Below are 23122 nucleotides of genomic sequence, written 5' to 3' on the forward strand. Positions count from 1 at the left end.
CCCATTGACAGTCAATAGGATTTAGGCTCTTAAAATGAGGTTTAGGTTCCTAAATCAGTTAGGTGTCGCAATGCTGAGTGCATCAATGCCTAAATACTTTTACAAATATGGGCCTTTGTCACTTCATAGAAGATCAGGGTTGGAAGGGACCTCAGGAGGTCATCTAGTTCAACCCCCTGCTGAAAGCGGGACCAATCCCCAACTAAATCAGTTGTCAACTTCTGACAATTTTACCCCCTGTTTACATGTGGGGTTTTCAAAGGGGCTAGAGGCATTAGCTGGAATTTCACTGGTGGTTTGGTGTCTGTGTCCCTTTGGTCGCTCTGAAGTTCCCAGCTGACATTTGTCAATCAGTTTTGGTGCCCAGTAGCCTTAGGCACTGGTTAAGGAGAAAGCAGTAAGACCCTAACATCACACTAAAGAAAGGCGAGACACCTTGAAAAAGAAGCCAAAAATCACATTAAAAGTTGATGCTTTCCAGCTACTCTTGTTGTCTGTTTTCTGCTGTACACATTGTATGTAAAACTCCACTCCCAGGCTGTTGGCTCCTATAAATACAAGCTTGTGTGTGACTCCTACTTGCTGTTCCACAGGATTGTAAGGAAAGATGTCGCTGCTCTTTTTACACGTTCATTAATGGAGCCTTGTTGGTCCCATTTTATAGGTCGGGAAGGTGAGGCACAGAGAGGGGAAGTGACCTTGCCAAGGTCCCACAGTGAGTCAGTGGCAGAGATGAGACTTGAACCCAAGAGTCCCGACCCCCTCGCTCTAACTTCTCTTGGCAACAGTCTGCACAATGCAGGCTTCACTAGCACTTTATTAGGGAAAAGCTGGGTGCTGAATTGGCCAAGAGGGTTCTTCGTGCCAATTATTTCTCTGGGAAGGTGCATGCAGCTCCATGCATGGCTGGCCATTCTGAGCTGTTTCTTCTTATCCAGTCTTGAGGTACAAAAGCCTGACTCCTCCCAAGCCCGACCTGCTCCGCACTCACTCTGACCTAGTAAGATTGCCCTATGGTTTGCAAAATGAATCTGGAATGGATTTTGCATGGTTTACCAGCTCGTAGGAATCCCGGAAGTCGGACAGTCCAAACCAGAAGAAGATCCACTGGTGGTCGGTGAAGCTTCCATCACTGTGCTTGAAATACCTGACGGGAACAAAACAAACGCTTAGTCCCAGAGCCGTATCTGTATCCCATAGAGCAACAGGAGCGTCCGTTGATACAATTACAGGGATAATACTGGGTCAGACTTGCCGCCCACTGTATCTAGCTGGGCACTCAGAGTATCTGAGTCCCTCCTAGACATCCGTGATTGTATCCTTGCAGCCCCTCTGTAAGTAGCATAGTAGTGGTAATTCTGTTTTACAAAGGGGGAGGTCCACAGTGAGTGGGAGGAGGGTACAGGTCAGCGTTAAGGGGCATTGGCAGGGTGGCATGGGAAACCTAGGCCTGGTATAGTAGGGGGTGCTGTGCATCAGAGTACAGCTGCACCAGCGGAGTGGTGGAGGGGCCCAGCCCTGCTGTAGCAGGGGCGTTGCAGTCAGGAGTGAGAGGCACTGCCAGAGCTGGGTGTGTGTGGGGAGCAGAGCCGCAAGTAAGGGTAAGAGGCATTGGCAGAGCTGCGTGTGGGGAGCCCAGGGCTGGAATAGCAGGGGTCTGCAGGGCAGGGTTGTGGGGTGTTGGCAGAGCTGGGTGTGGGGAGCCCAGGGCTGGGATAGCAGGGGTCTGCAGGGCAGGGTTGTGGGGCACTGGCAGAGCTGTGTGCTGGGGAGCCCAGGGCTCGAATAGCAGGAGAACCATTAGTGTGTTTAAAACTTGAGCCCAGAACAGATGTGCATCTGTGTCGGTGTCCACCAGGAGGGTGGCATTCTCAATGGAAATGCTGCTCTGCTCAGTTCCCCTTTCCACTTACCAGGGGTTAATGGGGTTGGTGACGCGAGACCTCCAGAAGAGGGTCCTGAGGTCCTGCCGTATGCACTCCCACAGCATCTGGCCGGAGCCTTGGCTTTTCTTGGTGGAGCTGACCACAAACTTGTCCAAGTACGGCATGCCGCCCAGGACCGGCTCCTTTGTGATGATGGCTGCTGCGTTGTAGCTGGGTGACAAAGGGCAGGGTGAGCGGGCCTGGGAGCGGCACAAACAGACTCTGCGTGGCAGGGAAGGCTTCCAAGAGGAAGGGAGGAGATTTTGCACCTTCTGTTCTCCCTCCCTCACTCCCCTGGGCCCACGCAGCTGCGACTAGGGTTACCCCAGCTCTCCGCTTGCAGTAGCTCACAGGCACTACAGGAAATAACCACTTTGTGCCTGGCTTTTGAATGGCCCCAAGGTTCAGAGGCTCTGGGGTTTGGGTCTGTACTCTACAACAGGAGCCAGCCGGGAAGGCTGTTACTTGCCTTTCGTAGGCCCATCTCATGCTGCATGAGAGGGTAGAGGCCCTAGCTGGCCCCGTGGTGTGAGGTGCTGCACGTAGGGAGAGACAATCCCTGGCCCCAAGAGTCTCCTGTCTAAGCGGAGAAAGGGGGGCAGGGAAGGTTTTCAGACCTCTGGGATACAAGACAATCCCCAGAACTAATGGCCTTCAGCCAGACGCTAGGGCCACTCTGCACCCCAGGGGCTGCCCCTAGAAGTGGCTGATTAGGGATCTCTCCCCTTCTTAAATAGCCCTCTGCCTGCCTGCTCCTAGAGCTCCTGGGCCCAGCACAGACGCGCAGGGGGCCTCCTTACCCCTCTGAGAAGTAGATCGAGTGCAGCCTGGGCCGTATGGAAGCCAGATAGTCCCCTCGGAGGGTCTTCCCGAAGGAGGTGTTGATCAAGGAGACCAGGCGCTGCTGGTCCAGCTCCTCCAGCCTCTTGGCCCGCAGCATACGCTCGGCGTTCCTGAACAGGGTCCCCGAGCCTGGAGCCAAAGGGAAGAGCAAGGGCGTTGCTCACTCGGACGATCTCCCGCAGAGCAACAGCGCTCTGATTCCTGCTCCATTCGCCAGCCGCGCCGGTGCTAATTCTCCAGCCGAGCTCAGCTCCCCAGTCCCGCCCGCCCGCTCCGAGATAGCGAGGCAGGGCTGAGCCCATCGGGGCAGGAGCAGGCCCCGGCAGCCACACGCACCTTTGTTGCTGAAGATCTCGGAGAGCAGTGTGCCGGCAGAGGTGATGACGGCGGAGGCCTCGTAGGGCAAGCGGCTCAGCAGGTCGACGATCACCCTGACCTGCTGCTGCTCCTTGTGGCCCACCCACTGGGCTTTGGTCACTAGGTCCAGGTCGGCGGGCAGGTTCACGTTCCCCATCACCTGCACGGCCAGGAGGGGGCTCAGCAAGGAGATGGCGATGGCTCCATGGGTTAGGCCCTCCTGGCCCGTCCCCTGCTCCAGGCCGGCTGCCTCCAGGAAGGCCTGGAATGGGCCCAGCCCAGCTGCTGAACCCAAGTGGAGGACACTTAACGCAGGCATGGGGTGTGGTGGGGAAGGTTGGCTCTCACTCTGCCGTGGTCAGCCCAGTAGAGGGGTGCAGTGCAGGGGGCTGCTTTGACCGTCTCGTCTCCCAGCTGATGGGCAAATCCCAGCAGCAGCCTTAGGCCTCTGTGGGCCCCCTAAGGTCCCTCCCCATGTGTATGTGCCTGCCCTCCAGCCTCTCCCCATTCGTGTACCACGCTCCTCAGCTCCATCTCGTGGCTTCCCGGTCCGTGCAGAGGAGGGGGTTACCAGGAGCTGGGGAGGGGTGAAGGGAAGGCGGCCGGGGGGTGAGGGGGGGCCAGCAGGCAGGAGGACGTCGGTGGGTGGGAGGGAAGCAGGGCACCAGAAGGGGCGGGATGGGAACCCATGGCCGGGCAGCAGAGGGTGCGTGAGCCGGCGTCTCCTGTGCCAGGCCCTGCGCTGCCCTTACCCACCTTCTGCCCAGAGTTCCTGATCCCCCCGGTCATGTTCAGGAAGATGATCTTAGTGGGCAGCAGTGCCCTGGAGACAGCGGTGGTGACCTCGACAGAGTCCAGCAGCAGGCACTGGCGGCTGCGGGTCTCCCCGACGGGGCAGATGATGGGGATGTTCCCCATCTCCAGGCACCACTGCAGCAGGTCGCTGTCCACGGAGATCCCGCTGGGAGCAGAGAGAGAGAGGTGTTAATGGGGGCCAGCGGTCGGGTACGGAGAGCCAGGGCTGCAGGCTCAGCGGCTGACCTGGAGTGGGCGGCCGACTGCTCCGCTCCTAGGACGGCGCCGGCCCCGAAGAAGGGCATCGTCGCAGCGGAGTTCTGGCGCAGGGCGTCCGTCAGGGCCTTGCAGTTCTGGGTCAGCAGCGCCTTGGCATCCCGGAAGGTGAGGGTGTCGCTCAGGGAGCTCCGGGACGGCAGCCCCAGCACCAGCAGGGGCTTCATGTCCATGCGCTGCAGGAAGGCCAAGCTGAAGGCCAGGCTGGTCACGGTCTCCTTGCAGCGGGAGACGGCCTCATCCACCTGCCCCCGGGAGAGCAAGGGAGCCGCGTGTCAGGGCCCTCGGGAGGCTGGGCGGGCGCCGCCCTGGGCCCCGAGCACCTTGGGGTGGACGCTGCCAGATGGGCAGCCCTGGCTCCGCGTTAGCCCGTGGCAGAGCCGCTCCTATTGCAACTGCGAGCACCTGCTGGCGCTGGGTGGCTGTGAGCTTGGGGCCTGGCAGGGCCGGTGCAGAGCCCTGGGGTGGGGGGCGATGTGGCTGGGGACATTGGGGCCCTGCTGCAGCCCAAAATTCCCCTCCCTGCCTCCCCTAATAGACTGTTCTCTCCCCTCCCCCACTACAGCTATCGCCCAGCCCCTCCCCACTACAACTGTCGCCCTCCCCTCCCAGCCCCTCCCCACAACAGCTGTTACCTGGCCCCTCCCAGCCCCTCCCCACTATAACTGTTGCCCCTCCCAGCCCCTCCCCACAACAGCTATCGCCCCCTCCCCTCCCCTCCCCTCCCCTCCCCCATCAACCCATCCCCACCCCAATCCCTGTAAGGCTTGGTGCCCTTTGTCCCTAGCAGAGACTGTTATCAGCGGCCCTTATCTGGACCCTTGCTATCAGGCACAGCTGGGCTGAATGTTTCCGAGGACTTGTGCCCTCTCCCTGGCCAATGCTTGGCTAAAGACAGCTGCCGCCCCCCCAGGTGTGGGTGGGGTGGGAAGGGAGGAAGTGGTGGGAGCACTCTGGGCACTGCTGTACTGGCTGGGCCATTACCCCTCTGACCCTGCGTGCCTACAGCCCAGTGTGCTCCCCCCGTGATGCCGGAGCAGACAAATGGGCCCATCTGGGCTGGCACCTGCAGACGGGCCCGCACGCAGAGCCCCCTGGCCATGCCGCCATGTACTACGTAGGAGCCGGAGGGGGTCATGCCGGCTGCTTCCTGGGAGTTGAGCGGGGCAAACCCCCGACCCCGCTCCCCGGCAGGAGCCGAGGGCCAGATTAAATGGTCTGACGAGCCAGGTGTGGCCCATGAGCCACAACTTGCCCACCCCTGCTCGATAATATCCTGAGGCAGTGAGTCCCACAGGTTAATCCCATGTTGCTTCCAACTCTATTTCCTTGCCTCTCGTTTGACTTGGCTGCCTTTTTAATCCCGGCTCCCTTTTTAGTTAGCCCTGCAGCTCCTCCCCATGTGTCCCTCCAAGCCCCCCGTGTCCCCTCTCTGCAGCCCCATCCCCAGCATCTCCCAGCCGTCCACCCCTGCTGCCCCCTCTCTGCACCCCCCTGGGCTTTGGGGCCATACCCGTCCCCTGCTTGCCCCACTCACAGGGTCCGATGCCTGACCCCCTCTCTGCATCCCCCTGTCCTCCTGGGCCGTGCCCACCCTACCTAGTTGTGGGTCCAGTGCCCCCGGCTGTGCCTGCCCCCCCGCATGGCCGTCCGGCCCAGCTGTGGGTCCAGTGCCCCTAGCTCTACCCCCCCATGGCCGTCCCACACAGCTGTGGGTCCAGTGCCCCTGGCTCTAACCCCCCCCCATGGCGGTCCTGCCCAGCTGTGGGTCCAGTGCCCCTAGCTCTGCCCTCCCCATGGCCGCCCCGCCCAGCTGTGTGTCCAGTGCCCCGGCTCTGCCCTCCCCACGGCGGTCCTGCCCAGCTGTGGCTCCAGTGCCCCTGGCTCTAACCCCCCCCATGGCCGCCCCGCCCAGCTGTGGGTCCAGTGCCCCTGGCTCTAACCCCCCCCATGGCCGCCCCGCCCAGCTGTGGGTCCAGTGCCCCTGGCTCTGCCCTCCCCACGGCGGTCCTGCCCAGCTGTGGGTCCAGTGCCCCTGGCTCTACCCCCGCCCCCCATGGCCGCCCCGCCCAGCTGTGGGTCCGGCGCCCCCCTCACCTCGATGACGGCGAAGGGGCGGCCGCCGGCCTGGCCGAGCGCCTGGAACTTGGCCAGCCAGTGGCCCGCCTCGCTGGGGCCGCCGCCGCACTCCCGGAGAAAGGCCTGGATGTCCCGCCGCACCACGGGGGCGGGCACGGCCCCGGCCCCGGCCCCGGCCCCGGCCAGCTCCAGCCGGGCGCCCGTCGGCCCCCCGGGGCTCTCCCGCCGCCGGCCGCCCGGGCGCTGGGGGCCGCGGCCGCTCAGCACCCGCGGGACGGGCGCGCAGAGCAGGCGGCCGGCCGAGGCCGCCGCGGAGCCGGCGCTGAGCGAGCCCATGGCGGTGCTGCGGGCAGGCTGCAGTGGGGCCAGCCCCGGGCCAGGGCGACACCCTGGGGCCTCCCCCGGTCCCCGCCCCCTCACTCCAGGCCCCTCCAAGCAAATCAGCGGCCGGCTCCCGAGGTGCCTCCCCGCCGGGGCGCTGGCCCCTGCCCGGCACGGGGCTGTGCAAACAGCGGCTTGTGCAAGCCCAGCGCGTGCTGCGGGGCCGTGCCGGGAGCCAGAGCCAGGTGCTCGGCGGGTTGGGACGTCCCGCTCCCTGCAGGGATCAGAGCCTCCCCCCCACCCCCCGGGGCTTGGGCCAGCTCCCACCTGCTAAGCCTGGCCGGGCGCTTTCCCTGCTTCTGCCCCCGGCTGGGCTGCTGTGCCATCCTCGCCCAGGCCGGCACTGGGTGCCTGACCTGAGAGTAATCCTGGGGCCAGCTTGGCAGAGGGTGCCCGACCTGGGGGCCGCGATGAGAGCCGTGTGTGGGGCGTGAGGGGGTGCCAGGCCGCAGGCCTCTCCAGTTGGGCACCCCCAATCAGTGGCTGCTGTTGAAAATGACGGTTTAAGGCCATAATGAATGGGTGGGAGCTCGGCACCGAAATACCTTTGTGGATCTGGGCTTGAATCACGAAACTGCGCAAGGAGTCAGTAGCAGAACAGGGGACTGGAACCCAGGAGTCCGGGCTCCCAGTCCGCCTGCTCTAACCACTAGACCCTATTCTCTCCCACAGCGAGGAACAGAGCCCAGGAGTCCTGCTCCCAGTCTGCCTGCTCTAACCACTAGACCCTATTCTCTCCCACAGTGAGGAAGAGAGCCCAGGAGTCCTGCTCCCAGTCCGCCTGCTCTAACCACTAGACCCTATTCTCTCCAACAGCAAGGAACAGAGCCCAGGAGTCCTGCTCCCAGTCCGCCTGCTCTAACCACTAGTCCCTATTCTCTCCCACTTAGCAGTTCTGATTCCCAGTCCTGCTCTAAATGTTGGACCCTCTCTTTCCCCGGACCTTGGAATAGGGTCCAATGGTTAGAGCGCAACTGGGTGTCAGGACCCAGCCCTTTGCTGTGGCCAGGCTGGTGAAGCGGTAAGGAACATGAGCAGCAGCAAAGAGAGTTGTGGGGGGGAATGTGCCAGTTACTGTCGGGGTGTGTGTGTGTGTTATAAATGGTAGCGCGTAGTGCTAGAAACAGCGGTAGACAGGGATGCATGAGACTGATTCTCATGCAAATGCTCCTGGAAGCTTTGATAAATAGTCTTATAACAATCGTGGCTGGTAATTAGTGATAATTGGAGTCTGTCCGGGTGAACCTGAGTAAGTGAAGCCGTTTGTTATACACATTGAAAAGGATCGAAATCACTTCCCTCTGCTGCCTTTCTGCAGTTGTTCCATGTTGAAGTGTAGTCTTGAGAAAGCGAGCGTGCTGCATTGCTGAGAGACAAGTGGGGTGGAGTTTTGGGTCTGCCCATCTGTCTTTCTTCCACCCCAACAGAGCCGGGGGGTAGGCATTTGCAGCAAACCAGAAAAAGAAAAAGGAAAAGGTCACCCGATGAAGTGAGCTGTAGCTCACGAAAGCTCATGCTCAAATAAATTGGTTAGTCTCTAAGGTGCCACAAGTCCTCCTTTTCTTTTAGCCATTTTACAGAGCTTTGCCAACTGTCCATGTCGTAAGAGAGAGATTCCCCCCCAACAATACTGTGAATGCTTTTCAGCAGATCTTGTCTACTTCACTTATTATGGGAAACTGAGGTACAAAGCAGTGTTCTCAGGGCATCTCGGTAGCAAAGTCAGGAACAGAACCCAGGAGTCCAGAAGCCAAGTCCTGTGTTGTCTCCTTTAATACACCTCCCCTCCCAACTTCTCTAATCCTTCTACCTTTTAGGTGTCCAACTATTGCCGATATCCATGTCGTAGGTCACCCAGACGTTCTGGGCTCAATGCAGGGATTTCTGGGTGAGGAGGATCTCTGACCTGTTAGTCAGGAGTCCCATCCAGCCTTGGAGTCTATGCATGTATTTCACTCTCTGGAGCACCCAAAGGGGCTCACCAGACCGTTGATGGGCCCATAGTATGAGAAGCTCTGGACTAAGCCAGAAGCCCTGTGTGGGACGCAGCTCCTGATACGTTCTCACTTTGTGTCTTATCAGAATGACCTGCCAAGGCCTTTTAGCTACGTGATATCTTCGTGCCCGAAAGCCGTGAGTTGGGGTCAGCGTTGTGTACCTGGAACAGCATATCAGAGCCGGGGCCAGCTTTCTGTTGACTTCCCAGGGTTCGCACTTGGGTGGCTGGGAGAGGGATGTGGTGGGTGCGTTCTGCTGTCATTTCTCAAGAGCTGATGTAAACATAAGAGCAGGAAGGCAGCGGATTGTGCCCCGGAGAGAGTGGAGAGCTTCAAAGAAAGCTGCTCTATAGAGAGGGGCTGTCGATAGATAGGAGAAAGCAAGCAGTCAAGGCCATCGGAGGGTGGGGGGAAATGGATTAATGTTGGGGGGAGGGATAGCTCAGTGGTTTGAGCATTGGCCTGTTAAACCCAGGGTTGTGAGTTCAATCCTTGAGGGGGCCATTTAGAGATGTGGGGCAAAAACTGGGGATTGGTCCAGCTTTGAGCAGGGGGTTGGACTAGATGACCTCCTGAGGTCCCTTCCGATCTTGATATTCTATGATTCTAACATCCAATACCCATAGCAGCCACCTTCCTGCAGAGATTCAGGCCTGCTCTATGCCTTTTTTATATGGGCGTAACTAGGTCGGTCAGGGAGGTGACTTTTTCCGATGGCTAGGAGCCCCGCCCTGGATCCAGGACCTGCTGGTGCTCGGCACTTTACAGACAGAATGAAAAGATGGTGTCTGTCGCAGGGGGTTTCCAACTGATGTGTAACACTGTACCCCAGGTGGGCTGTCAGCAGTGGGGATTGAGATACGGCTGTAGCAGGCTCATCAATCTCTGTGGGGCCCAGCCGCCGCCAGAGAGGGACCGAGTGACACACCACACTGGCATTTTTTCCCACTGAATGCATCCGATGAAGTGAGCTGTAGCTCACAAAAGCTTATGCTCTAATAAATTTGTTAGTCTCCAAGGTGCCACAAGTCCTCCTGTTCTTTTTACGGATACAGACTAGCACGGCTGCTACTCTGAAACCACACTGGCATGGATTACGTGGAGACAAGAGACAAATGGATTCAGACACAAGGAATCAATGAGCCAATATAGTTCTCTAATAACAGGAGGCCCAGCTGTCAGGCTGGGAAGTCTCTGTTGAGGAGGGAAGATCAGCTGATGGGGATCCCTTAGATATCTGGAGGTTTCTGGGGTCTCCTAGAGAAGAACCTCTCTTTTTTTCCTGGAAATCATTTTCAGAAATAAAACTAGTCAGTTTTCGCTTACAATTGTTCAGTGTCTGGGATTTTTCGCCCATTGAAAAGCTGAAAAAAATTGATTGACAATGCAAGTTCCCTGGGGCAAGGTTTGGTTCTGATGTAAAGTTCGTTTTGCATCGAAACGATGTTCGGATGGAAACGTCCTGCCCAACTCTAATCGCCAGGGTGACTTTTGGCCCGTGTGCGGCCTCTGCCCCCTTTTATTTCCAGCTGCCATCACGTGCCGGGGGATCACCTCCAGTAGGGGAAGCCCAAAGTGCAGCCAGTGAGTAGAGGGGATTATAGTCAAATGATCACAGAATTATAGACGTGGGGCTGGAAGGGACCTTGAGAAGTCGTCTAGTCCAGTCCCCTATGCTGAGGCAGGGCCAAGTAACCCCAGACCATCCCTGACAGGTGTTTGTCCAGCCTCTTCTTCCAAACCTCCAGGAATGGGGATTCCACAACCTCCCTTGGAAGCCTATTTCGGAGCTTAACTGCCCTGAGAGTTGGAAAACTTTTCCTTATATCTAATCGAAATCTCCCTGGCTGCAGATCAAGCCCATTTCTTCTTGTCCGACCTTCAGCGGCCGTGGAGAACAATTGTTCGGTGTCCTCTTTCTAACAGCCTTGAACATATTTGCAGATTGTTATCAGGTCTCCCTCAGTCTTCTTTTCTGCAGATGAAATATGCCAATATTTTTTACCCTTTCCTGATAGGTCAGGGTTTCTAAACCTTTGATCACTTTTGCGGGTCTCCTCTGGACTCTCTCTAGTTTGTTCACAGCTTTCCCAAACTGTGGTGCCCATCTGAGGCCTTACTAGCGCTGAGCAGAGCGGGGCAGGTACCTTCCCCTGTCTTACATACGGCACTGCAGTTAATACAGCCCGGAATGATATTAGTCTTTTTCGCAACTGTATCACATTGTTGCTTCATATTCAATTTGTGATCCACTATAACCCCTGATCCTTTTCAGCAGGACCACCTCGCCGGCTAGTCCCCATCTTGTAGTTGCATGTCTGTTTTTTTCCTTCCTAAGTGAAGTACTTTGAACTTATCTTTATTAAATTTAGTCTTGCTGGAATTCAGACCGATTCTCCAATTTGTCCAGGTGGTTTTGCATTCGAATCCTGTCCTCCAAAGTGCTGGCAACCCCTCCCAGCCTGGTGTCATCTGCAAATTTTATAAGCATCCTCTCCACTCTATTATCCATGTCATTAACGAAAATATTGAATAGTTCTGGACCCAGGACTGACGTCTGCGGGCCCTCACTGATTAGCTTTAAAGCTGTTCTCATCCCTTCACCCCCTGTGGAGCTGGATGAGATGTGTCAGGGCTCTGCTGTCCCCCATGCTCATGCCATGAGGTTTATTCCATACCCCCCCCCCAAAAAAAGACATTAAAACACTGGCCCTACAATGATTCCTTGTGGCAATCGGCCTGTGTCGCCCTGCGCTGGCTTCCTGTTCTGTCCCACGCAGAGGAGAAGCTGCTTGTCTTTATAACCTCTGCTCCTTCCCAGACTTCTGTTCCAGACGTGAATTGCACCCCTTGTGCTCCCTCTGCTCCACCAATGATCCATCTTTCACGCCAGGCCCTTCACCCTCCTGATCCCTCTTTGCCAGCTCCCCCCTTCTCTGCTGTTAAGTCTCCCCATAGCAGTGACCTCTGTGATGCTCGGAAGATGTGAACCGAGTGTTCGGAACCGAGCTGGCTCTTACATGCAAGCCCGGTAACCCCCTCCTGGTTAAGGCTGGGTTATGGGAGGAGGGATAGCTCAGTGGTTTGAGCATTGGCCTGCTAAACCCAGGGTTGTGAGTTCCACCCTTGAGGGGGCCATTTAGGGATCTGGGGCAAAAATTGGGGATTGGTCCAGCTTTGAGCAGGGGGTTGGACTAGATGACCTCCTGAGGTCCCTTCCGACCCTGATATTCAATGATTCTATGGGAGTGGGGGGGGAGCCTCTGCCTTTGTTAGGCAGATAAAGGAGGACTTGAGCCTCCAGGGTGCTCAGCCAGGTGCCCCGATCTTCAAAAACACAGAACTCCCCCAAAGAGACCAAGGGCAAAGCTGCAGTAGGCGAGTCGTGGTGCCAGAACACTGATGTCCTAGAAGAAGCGTGGCTCGAGGGGATACGCTGGGGCAGAATGGAGCTCGCAGGCAATCAGGTGTGTGGGGTGCACTGTACTGCAGCCTCGCTCCATTGCCCGGCTGGGGGCCATGCCTCCGCCGGAAAGGCGCCAGGGCCGTGGGAGAAGCTCTCCTGGCCCCCTACGCCAACGTTCTGGGGTCTCCGGGGCGTTCACACCCTACTGATGGGTTTTGCATTCCTGAAGCCCTGCTCTTCAAGGCCGTATTGTGCCCAGTGCCGCACCGACCCACGTGGGGAGACAGTCCCTGTGCCAAAGAGCTTCCGGGTTAACCAGACCAAGGCAGGATTGCTGTCCCCATGTAACAGACGCAGAAGTGAACGGTCACGCAGGGTGCCAATGGTGGAACTGACCCAACACCTGTTCGGCCCCAGTCCAGTGTCTTCACCGTCACCTCGTCCGTCCTGGCCACACCTTTCATCAGGCCGGAACATTTAAAAGGGAAAAATGAAAAACCAGGCCAGAAAAGGGATAGATAACAAGAGAGAAAATATCCTAATGCCTCTCTATAAAACCTTGAATACTGCGTGCATATCTGGTCGCCCCTTCTCCAAAAAGATCTGTTGGACTTGCAAAAGGTACAGAGAAGGGCAACAAAAATGATTAGGGGTCTGGAGGAGCTTCCATATGAGGAGAGATTAATGAGACTATGACTGTTTAGCTTGGAAAAGTGACGACTAAGGGGGGAATATGACAGGTCTATACAATCTTGACTGGGGTGGAGAAAGTAAATAAGGACATGTTATTTACTCCTTTACATAACACGCGAACTAGGGCTCACCCAATGAAATTAACAGGCAGCAGGTTTAAAATAAACAGGGAGTATTTCTTCACACGATGCACAGTCAACCTGTGGAACTCATTGCCAGGGGATGTTGTGAAGGCCAAAACTACAACCAGGTTCAGAAAAGAATGAGATAAGTTCACAGCTATTGGCCAAGATGGTCAGGGGTGCAACCCCACGCTCTGGGTGTCTCTAGCCTCTGTTTGCCAGAAGCTGGGGATGGATCACTTGATGGTTGCCTGTTCGGTTCATTCCCTCTGGGGCACCTGGCATTGGCTGCTGTCGGAAGACAGGACACTGGGCTAGATGGACCTTTGGTCTGACCCAGTTCTTACATTCTTGGCTCGCAGGTCCTGAACACCCTGATGGATGGAGCTGGTGTCTGCCTGCTGCAAGGCTTGGTACTTTATAAGGCTCTAGTGACCTAGCTCAGGGCTGCACTTCCCATTGCCCTAGGGGTGATTGTCCCAGGTGCTGAGCACCCCTCCGAGGGGCTGAGTGCCTTCCAGGCATTCGATTGATCCCCACGTTAGCAGGGAGTGTGACTCCATCTGCCACGCACCAGGACTGTGGTTCTGTTCTTGAGCTAGCTGGTCCAGCCAGCATGCTCGTCCGCAAGGAGGTGTACCTCTCGTCCCAGACTGGGTGTACACCAGCTCTTCCTCTTAATGGATGCACCTTGGCTGATTGCTGCTGGGTCATAGCTGGGATCGGACTCTTGCTTGACCTGGCAGCCAGGAGCTGTGATGCCCGGCAGACGGGTGGCACATCACAAAGCTTGGTGATGTCAGGTCATGGATATTGGCACTAGAGGGCACCATTACCATGTCTCTTGCAGCCCGCCGCATGTCCTGTGCAGTGGGTTCGCTGGCATTCCTTTAATTGATACCATGAGTTTAGCTGGGTAAATCTCCATTGACCACAAACCAAGAGAGACGGAGAAGGGACCTGGCCCTTCCCCCAAGCTGTTTGTTCGATAAGGAGCAATAAAAAGCCACTGGCAAACCATTCATGGGCAGCGGACACAGAAATCATTTAAGGGATAGGTTGATAGCCTCACGGGGGCGCTGTGCATTGCCATGCAGAGAGAGCTGGGTTTGCGTTCTGGGCGCCCACGTCTGGAACGCCCCGATGGGGGCGCCGTGCATTGCCATGCAGGGAGAGCTGGGTTTGCGTTCTGGGCGCCCCCGTCTGGAACGCCTCGATGGGGGCGCCTTGCATTGCCATGCAGGGAGAGCTGGGTTTGCGTTCTGGGCGCCCACGTCTGGAACGCCCCGATGGGGGCGCTGTGCATTGCCATGCAGGGAGAGCTGGGTTTGCGTTCTGAGCGCCCACGTCTGGAACGCCCCGATGGGGGCGCCGTGCATTGCCATGGAGGGAGAGCTGGGTTTGAGTTCTGGGCGCCCACGTCTGGAACGCCCCGATGGGGGCGCCGTGCATTGCCATGCAGGGAGAGCTGGGTTTGCGTTCTGGGCGCCCACGTCTGGATGCCCTGATGGATTAAGGTGCTACGGCTGGTTGACTGACTTTACGGGGAGGAGGCAGCCGGGTTCTTAGCCGGAGCAAGGAGTGAACAGTGGAACTCCAGCCAGAGAGAGGAGAGAGCCCCTGCTGTGTCCTTCGCCACCCCGCTCCCCCCGCAGGCAGAGTGGAGGTGCCTGCTCTCAAGGGGGATCTGGGAACAGGATGGGAGGCAGTATTGCCTAGCGGATAGAGCACTGGACTGGGACTCAGGAGCCCTGGGTTGTGTTCCTGCTGGGTGGCCTTGGCCAAGTCACTTCCCCTCTCTGTGCCTCAGTTTCCCCATCTGTGAAATGGGGATAATGATGCTGCCCTCCTCGGTAAAGCACTTTGAGATCTACGGGTGGAAAGCACTACAGAAGAGCTAGGGATGGTGATGATTATTTGACCCTGTCATTCTCCAGCATTAGCCGCCCTCGGCTCTGCAACATAGACGGGACTCAGCCTTTTTTACCACTTTATGTTAGCTAGTCCAGCTCTCAGCAGGATCAGACAACCCAGAGCCATGTCTGCTCTAGGCTCCCTGACGCTGCTACCACCAATGGACAATGAAGGCTCCTAGTTTTCCAAGCTGGCCAGGGCCATAGAGTCTGGAACTTCTCCCCAAGAAGTGGCCCATGCAGGTGAGAGCTGAGGCCGCAGGGGCAGGGGGTTGGGGTCTGCGTGTGTCTACATCGGCTCATGCCATCCCTGCTCTGTGGCTAACTACAGGGCTTGGCAACGCACTTGATTCCCAAATCTCCCAGCTCTGGCAGTAAGGGGGCCGCTGGGAATGAACACGTCAGTCTCGCCAGGGCTGTAATTTTATTTATAACCAGTCTCAGGCATCAGCGTCTCTTCCCCAGAAATTAAGGGGGGGGCTTAGCTGTCTCGTCATGAGCAGTCCTGAGTCATCAGCGTGTGCCACTGAATTTCCCAGCCAGGGCAAATAGACAGGCGCCGAGGGGGCCCTTTGATTCACACTCAGCCCACTGATGTTATAGCGTGTTCTCTTCAGCGCTGGACCCGTTCCCTGGCCCAGCGGCCTTCCATCAGGCCAGTAAGTAACTTGACTTTTACAGATTGGTTCATTTCTTCCCTGGCAGGCCCACAACGAGCAGCTCCTCCATGGCTCACGCGTTACGCTGATGGTCAGTGAGCGCCGACGATGAACGGCTCATGGTGCCAGGTGCTCGGGTGAGGAGACTGGGCGTCTCTGCAGTACCTTCCACCTGGGATCTCACGGCTCCTTACCGAGATTGAGGAATGAACGAACAGGGATGGTTGCACTGTTGGTCCTCGTGGCTGGAGGAACATGGGACTTGCCAGAGTGGCTCAGATCCCCAGGGCCATCTAGGTCAGGTTCCCGTCTCTGACTCCTCAGCACTGGGTTCTGACCCCAGATTTGCCTGCCGCTGGCCTGTTGAGTGACCCTGGGCAAAGTCACCGCTTCTCTGTGAGCCTCAGTTTCCCCCTCTGTTCAGGGGGACGATGAGCACGTGCATTCTGGTTTTAAACCCTCAAACCAAAAGGCTTGGCTCTGATTTAAAGGGGACTGGTGGGTGGAGGCAGCTGGACGAGTGAGACGCTCTTGGTCTCTGCCTGGCGAGTCCCGGGGCTGCGACCTGCAGCCACTTCAAATCCAATTTCCCTCTCCGCCGTGGGGCCAGGTGCGCTGCTGGCCCGTTGCCCCAGAAACAGGCGCCAAGGCTGCTGGAGACCAGCACGCATCTGAGGGGAACAAGGGGCCCTTCCCGGCCCAGCGGACAGCCCGGTGGAGAGCAGCAGGAGCGCAGATGGCATTGCGCTGCTGCTAATTAGATGCTGTGGTAAATGGGGGCTGGGGGAGGGGAGGAAGGGATATGGGATCAGGGCTGGAGGAAACAAGGGTAGATATGGGGGCAGGGCTGAGGTGTCCTGAGAAGGTTAATTGTCCACCAGCAGCTCAGCTGATGGTAAGGAACAGCTGAGGGGCCTGGTAGGCCCTGCTGCTCTGTAATTAACACGATCAGTGGGCTCACATCACCCCCTTGCTGCTGGCTTCAGCCTGCCCCACGGATGCGTGCCCTTTAACCTCCCCACAGCAGGAGAGCTGAGATTTGGGGCCTGAACTGGGGAGGAACGGGATCTCTTCCCTTGCAGAGGGCGCAGTGCTGGCTGCCCCTGAACCAGAACCTGGGGTCGGCCCTTCTTATTGTTTGTCTGGGGGGGAACTCAAGCACCGGGGGATGAAGGGACTTGCCCAAGGTCAGACAAAGAATCTGGGGCAGAGGCGGCCACATGTCTCCTGGGTCCCAGCTCAGTGTGTTAACTACAAGTCAGCGGAGCAGGGCTGGAGACCTGGGTTCAATTCCTGCTTTGGACAGCCCGCTGAGCGTGAGGGATGGAAACCGTGAGGTAAGAGCAAGGCGTGATTATGAATTGAAACCACGAGGGGCGTCGGGGCCAGTAAATGAACCACCCAGACTGGACTTAGCCCACGACATCAGAGCGAGGAGCCTGGCTCCTGGGGGAAGCCCCCCGAGATCTTCCAGGGGTCAGGAGCTCATGTTTCAGGGAGTCTCTGAAGGGAGAGTGTTACCTACCAACCCCTCCACCCCCTTTCTAAGCGCTCTGTAGCCGTGTCTACATGCAGGCCACGGATGGATGGGGAGCAGCTGAGGCCCCTCACGCCAGTTGGGCATGTTCACTCTGGCATCACCAGCCTCGTGTTTGAGCCATGGGTCCCAGCTGCACTGAATGGGGCACATTGCAAGAGGCTGGGATACCTACCCTGCACTTGGCATCCTGGGTAATTTTCCACCCAGGATGCCCCTAGAAGATCAGAGGGATTGGGGGAGAAAGGGCCGTATTGCCATCAGCCCTTTCCCCCGATCCCTGCTGGGGCTAGCACCATGGCCAGCCAACTCTGGCTGGCACTCAAAGGTCTCCCCTCCCAGGGCTGGCTTTGTGCCCCCTGCTTAGCTGAGGAGACATGACACAAAAACCAGGCCTGCATTTAGCTTGCTTCCTTCCCCGCCCCAGCCCCGGTGCGCCTGGCTCCAAAGACTCTCCGTCCCGTGGCTCCCCGGGCCCCCTCCCCGGCCGGGCTCCCCCCTCCCAAAGGAAGCTGCAATGCACGTGAGGCCATTACAGCGGGGGAACAAACACAAGGATGGCACACAGCCGCTAAGTGGCTGCATGTCACCCTGTGGGCTGATAAGGGAACCGGGGCTGGGGAGAAGGGTTTTAACGCAGCGCTCTCGGAAGCATCGGGCCATAAAGCTCCGTGGGTCCTTGTTTGCACAGCGGCTCCACTTAGGTCTCCCCGGGGCAGCGTGAAGGGCTGGCTGGGAGCAGCCGAGTGGCCCAGAGCCCCCCTTGCCCGCAAGGTTGGGGGAACAGGAGCACAAGATAGGGCAGCCCTAGTCTAGGGGCGGCACAAGCCACCCTCTGGCTTCAGCACCAACAGATAGACACATCTGGTCCACTGCTGGGCAAGGCTCCCTTCCTGCCCCCTTCGCTCCTGGGAGCACAGTGCTGGGACTCGGTTAGCAGGGTGGTTACCTCCTCCCCCAATCCCAGCCGTCCTATACACCTGGCAGCTCTCCCGCTCGAGCACCTCCTTCCCAAGAATCTACATGCACTTTGCAAACCATGCAGTGACCCCCCCCATGCCTCTTATCCGCATTGTACAGATGGGGAAACTGAGGCACCCCAAGGGGAAGTGACTCGCCTGGGGTTGCACAGCAGGCTAGTGGCAGAGCAGGAGTGACTGGGTGACCTGCAGTGGCCTGAACTGTGCTGGATGATCTAACTGTCCCTTCTAGCCTGAAGCTCTGTGCAGCTGTGAAGACATCTGTGGCTGCAGCAAAGAGAAACGGCCCTCGGTGGCAACAGGGCCTTGGCTCGGAGAGCAGCTGCTGGGCAAGTTTATAGCCCAGCTCCGGAAAGCAATGGAGATGGAGCTCAACCATGTAAACTTGCTTCACAGCGGCTGGCCGTGGGGCTGGGATTAGAGATGGGACCTGAGCCCAACCTTGGATTCAGAACCGCCCCAACCTTCCTGGTCCGGGCCAGAGCTTTCTGCCTGGCCCTCCTCTCTGCAAGGGACTTACCTGAAACCCCCCTCTCAACCAGGGGGCTGCAGAGGGCCAGTGTCACGCCCAAAGTGGGTGACAGACGATGGTGGGACATGGGGGTGTAGCCAGAGCATCGCCAGCTGATTCAGGGCATCCCCTTCCGTCTCTGTTACTATGGGATTATTGGTGATCCCCTCCGTCTCGTACAGGAGCCGGGTGGTAGCCCTTTACGTAGGTTGTGGGTCTAAGTGGTGTTCACTGGGTTCTGTTTTAGAAGTGGCCAGAGCAGGCCCCTGCTGTGCCCATGTGGCTATTTCTTATTGCTGTGTAAAGAGGAAAGGACCCAGCGCCCTCCACCAGCAAACCCCGGGCAGGGTGGCACAGTTAGCCACGGCCCCAGGTCTGACTCTCCCTGGGTGCCGTGGCGAGCTGGAAGAAGGAAGATAGCAGCCCATGTGGGGCCAGAGAGAAGGGAGGAAGGGGCATAGGTGTGGGTGACAGGGAGGGTGTGTGTGTGAGGGGATAGGAACGAGCTGGCTTGTATTCTTCTTGTGCTGTTTGAAGTGATTTCCAATCAGGGTGAAGTGCAGCAGGGCCCCAGGCTGGAAAGCAGAAGCCTGTGTCGAGTGCCCCAGCCGCAGGTGATGCGGAGCGCAGGCTGCGGGCAGGGCCCAGATTGCAGACAGGGCCGGGGATCAGGTGCTGCAAACCATGGCCCCGCTCAGGGCGATGACCTGGCGAGACCAGGAGAGCGGGGTGCGTAGTTCTGGGGACGTGGTCAACTTGACATTCAGCTTCGTGCTCAGCAGAGCTATCAATCCTCCTGCTTCAGGGCATGAGCCAGCCACTCACCGGCAGGGGTCAGGAAGGGACTTCCCCGGGCCAGGCTACTCCATCCCTGAGCAGTAGGGGAGAGAGGCCAGTGAACCCCGTTATGCCCAGCTCCGGGATAGCACCTCCACCCCGTCCTCTGTGCCCTCTTTGGGCCCCATCCAGAGAAGCTTTTCCATCCCGCTCCGCGACCTTTGGAAAATTGCTTTTTACAGCCTCTCTGGTAAATGGCGCGGAAGCCAGCTCGGTCCCGTCACCGAAGCGCCAGCTCGTGTCAACAGCATCGGCTCCGGAGCCATGCGCGTGAGCTGGGGGGCGGGGGGGCTGAGTGCACTGTCTCTGGTTAGCCAGCCTTGCCTGTCACCCGGCGTGCATTGAGATGGCTTGTCTGACGTTTGTAAGTCATTCGAGAGGATTAGGCCCGTCTCTGTGTCAACACAGGCCAGGGGCAGGGCCACGGGCCGTGCTATTTACACTGCCGGGGCTCTCAGGAAAGACGCGGCCTGGAGGGGATCGAAAAATCAATGCTAGCTTAGCCAAGCGGCAGGACGTTCGCTTTCCCGTCGCTGGGGGCCGGCCTGTGCCCTTGCCACCGATCTGTCTAAGCCGGCGCTTTCCTCCCGTCGGGAGCAAGTCGAGCTGTGAACGAACCCCGTGTCCCTCTGCCCGGCCACGCTGCTGTCTCGGGGCCGAGTCTGACAGCCAGGGAGAGGGGCCGGGGGCCGGGTGTCACCCAGATGAGGTCTGAGTGTGGTTTGATTTGGGCACCTGGCTATGGGGCCCTCATCATCTTTCTGTCTCCCCATCCCCAACTCGTTCCCCAGGTGCTGATTGGAGTCCCAAGGGCCCTCCAGGCAGGTCGGTCTAGGGCTAGGACCCTCTGTGGGCGCTGGCTGGGCCCAAGCAGGCGGCAAAGCCGTGTCCCCCCTCGACCCCTGTACTCACCCGGCACTGTGACAGCTCACCTGCCGAAGGGGGTTCCTGCAGCTGCCCCCCACCCCCCCCGGGGTGCCAGGCCTCCCAGAGCTCCCTCTGGGTTAGATTTTAACGGCCCCATCTGGTTGGTTTCGACACCATCCAGATTGCCATGGAGTTCAGTGGGGGCTACGGGCACCCGGCGCCTCTCAGGATCTGGCCCGTTGGCTTTGACAGCATGGATTGGGGCCCCAGAAGGAGCTGAGGGCCCGGGGATGCTCAGGGCGAGGTACCCAGGCGGTGACACTCCATCTTGGTTAACCCCGCGTGGGTTTGGATCTGCTTCCAGGCGCCCAGCCCGGCGGGGCCAGCGGCTGCTTGATTTACCCGTTCCCCGTCTCGTTCGCCTCCTTCAGAGCCTGAGTCACCCTCGGTTAATCCCATCAGGGGCTTGTTAACCAGCGAGCCTGTCCCTCTGTGAAATTACCTCCTTCTGGAAATGTGCTGGGGGCTCCGGAGATGCGGGGGGACACAAGCGTCCGGGGCCGGCATGGGAAATCTCACCAGAGCCCCAGGAGGGGCCCTACGTCGGGCACACACCACACAGGTGGAGTAAGGCCCAGATCCCAGCTCAGGGCTGCATGGACCTGGGGCGCTGGTGTGGGCCTGTCTCTAGTATCATGCTGAGATGTGGGAGGGAGCGTGGCCCTGGCGCCGGAGACGTGGGTTCAATCCCAGCTCGGCCCCAGGCTCTGTGTGAATGTTACAGCCCGTGTGTTTGCCACGCTGGGCAGGTTGGTGTTGGAGGGGGGGTGAGGCACCCCCGGGGGCCCATGGGAGTCAAGCAAAGCGGGGACAAGCTGCCCTGGCTGGTGGGTGCTTGTAGGAGCCACACGAGGGGTGAGATGGAGTTCAGGGGGCTTCCCTGCACCCAAGTGCCGCCGGCAGAGGGGACTGATTGTTTACTGATTGCTAATTACATGAAAAACCTTGCAGTGCCCAAAGGCTGTCTCTTGCCCCCCAGAACCCACATCCCAGCTTGGGAGGAAAGGGACTCCAGGTCTGATCCTGCTCTAGCCCCTCTGCGCTCTCCAGTGGCTCCCACCTGGCTCCTCTCCCTCTGCATTCGGGCTCCCCTCTCCGTCCCCCGAGCCTCTGGGGGTTAGACACACGCTTGGCAGCTGGGGCCCCCTCCCAGCCAGCCCGGGCCCTGGAAGCGAAGCCCACCCCGGGGAGGCTGTCCTGAGTCACGGGGCGAAGGGGGAGCGGCTCCCCGGGGGCTGGCAGCAGTCAGTGGGTGTGCGAAGCCAGCAGGTGCCGGGGAGGGGGGGAACGGAGTGAGTGGCTGAACGGTTGCCATCAATTCGGATTAAGGAGGTCAGGCTGAGACAGGGCCAAGCCTGCTGGAGCTCCCGTCTCTCTCCGGCACAGAACGCCCCAGTGGAGTTTGATCTGGGGGAGGAAAGTGCCTGCTTTGATGGAGACGCTGGTAAAGATCACGCAGCGTCAGGAAGCACCTCGCGGGGGGAGCCGGATAGCTTCGTTGTCTTCTCATGTTAGCCAGGGAAGTGGTGGTTTGCTAATCTATTCCCAGCAGGGGGCGCTGTAGGGGTGGGGTAGGAATGCTGGTTGTAGGGGGGCTCCGGGCCACTCCAGCCTCTCCCAGCAGGGGCACTGTTGGGGTGGGGCAGGCTAGGGGGGGTCTCCCCAAGGTGTAGTCACTGCAGCTCATTTAGGGTGACCAGACAGCAAGTGTGAAAAATCGGGACAGGGCATGGAGGGTAATAGGAGCCTATATAAGAAAAAGACCCCAAAATCGGTACTGTCCCTATAAAATTGGGACATCTGGTCACCCTAGGCTCATTACATGCCATGAACAAAAGGGGCTAATTGCAAAGCTAATTTTTATCCCTGAGCCGCTTTCCCATGCTTCCCTCGTGAAAGGGGAGGTGTGTGTGAGTGGCGGGGGGGGTGGGGGGGAGAGGGCGTGCTGTGGGCACTGCAGTGGGGGAACGCAATCCTCTTCCGGCTGCCTTTGCGTCTCTCTCTAATTAGCGTTCCTGATGGTCCCCTCAGCAATTATCAGCACGACACAAACCGTGGGCAGGCGGGGCTGGCGCTTCCATGCCCGGAGTGGCATTAGGGGGCCTAGAGAGAAGCCCCTTATCAAGGAGGGCCTGAGGCTCGGAGAGACACATGGGTGCTATGAGCATAGGGAGTGAGGTAGGAGGCCAGGCTGGTGTCACTGGGGACAATGATTTGATGACACATGGAGTTTCCTATGTGACATGAACCTGCCGTTCTGGGGCAGCTGCTTAATGAGGCCATAAAGGCTAATGGACTGGCTGTTAACAAAAGGCGGCTAATAGCTTCATTTCATGGGTTCTGGATCCCGGGGGAAGCCCTTACAAGGCTGAGCGCCCCCTCCCCCGGCACTCCCCTTAAAGAGTGCCGTGCGTCCCGGAGTGCCTCATGGCCTCCCCCGCTGCTGGAATGCAGCTGCTGCCGGGGTGGAGCAGAGTGGCTTTGTTAACAGCTGGGCAGCGGCCCGCTTAGGACAGGAAGTGAAGGGTGTCATAAGAGGACAGCAGGGGATACTGGGTCACTGCTGACTCGGAGGGAAGAGCGCCACCTGCTGAAGCATCATCTTCCTGCAGTTGGGGAGGGGACAGTGCCCTAGGTCCAGGGCTGGGGTCCTGGATGGAGCAGCTCGCGCTGTGGCCTCTGGCTCATGGACTTTCTCTTCCACCGCGGCCTCCCACTGGTGGCCAGGAGCTCCCTCCATCCCAGCTCCTCGGTGCAGCTCCTGCCCTCAGTGGGGTCGGGAAGGTCACAGCTCCTGACGCTCGGTGGTGATGCCTGGGGGGGGCCGCCCCGCTGGCTGAGCCAGCACGCCCCATCTCTTGCCACCGATCTTCCCAATGGGCAG

The 23122-nt window shown here is 58.6% G+C and overlaps 1 protein-coding gene across 1 annotated transcript; it reads right to left on the reverse strand.

The window, feature by feature from the left end:
- Positions 1-249: 249 nt before the first annotated feature.
- NAGS (N-acetylglutamate synthase) lies at positions 250-6372 on the reverse strand. The gene is made up of 7 exons (XM_074940759.1): positions 6294-6372; positions 4167-4441; positions 3882-4086; positions 3105-3285; positions 2726-2897; positions 1914-2096; positions 250-1147 (listed from the first exon to the last, which is right to left on the reverse strand). The coding sequence occupies exons 2-7, from the start codon at positions 4367-4369 to the stop codon at positions 1012-1014; spliced, it is 1080 nt and encodes a 359-aa protein (XP_074796860.1). The 5' UTR covers positions 4370-4441; positions 6294-6372; the 3' UTR covers positions 250-1011.
- Between the last annotated feature and the right edge of the window lie 16750 nt (positions 6373-23122).

The sequence above is a fragment of the Natator depressus genome, chromosome 27, assembly GCF_965152275.1.
Source record: "Natator depressus isolate rNatDep1 chromosome 27, rNatDep2.hap1, whole genome shotgun sequence".
NCBI lineage: Eukaryota > Metazoa > Chordata > Testudines > Cheloniidae > Natator > Natator depressus.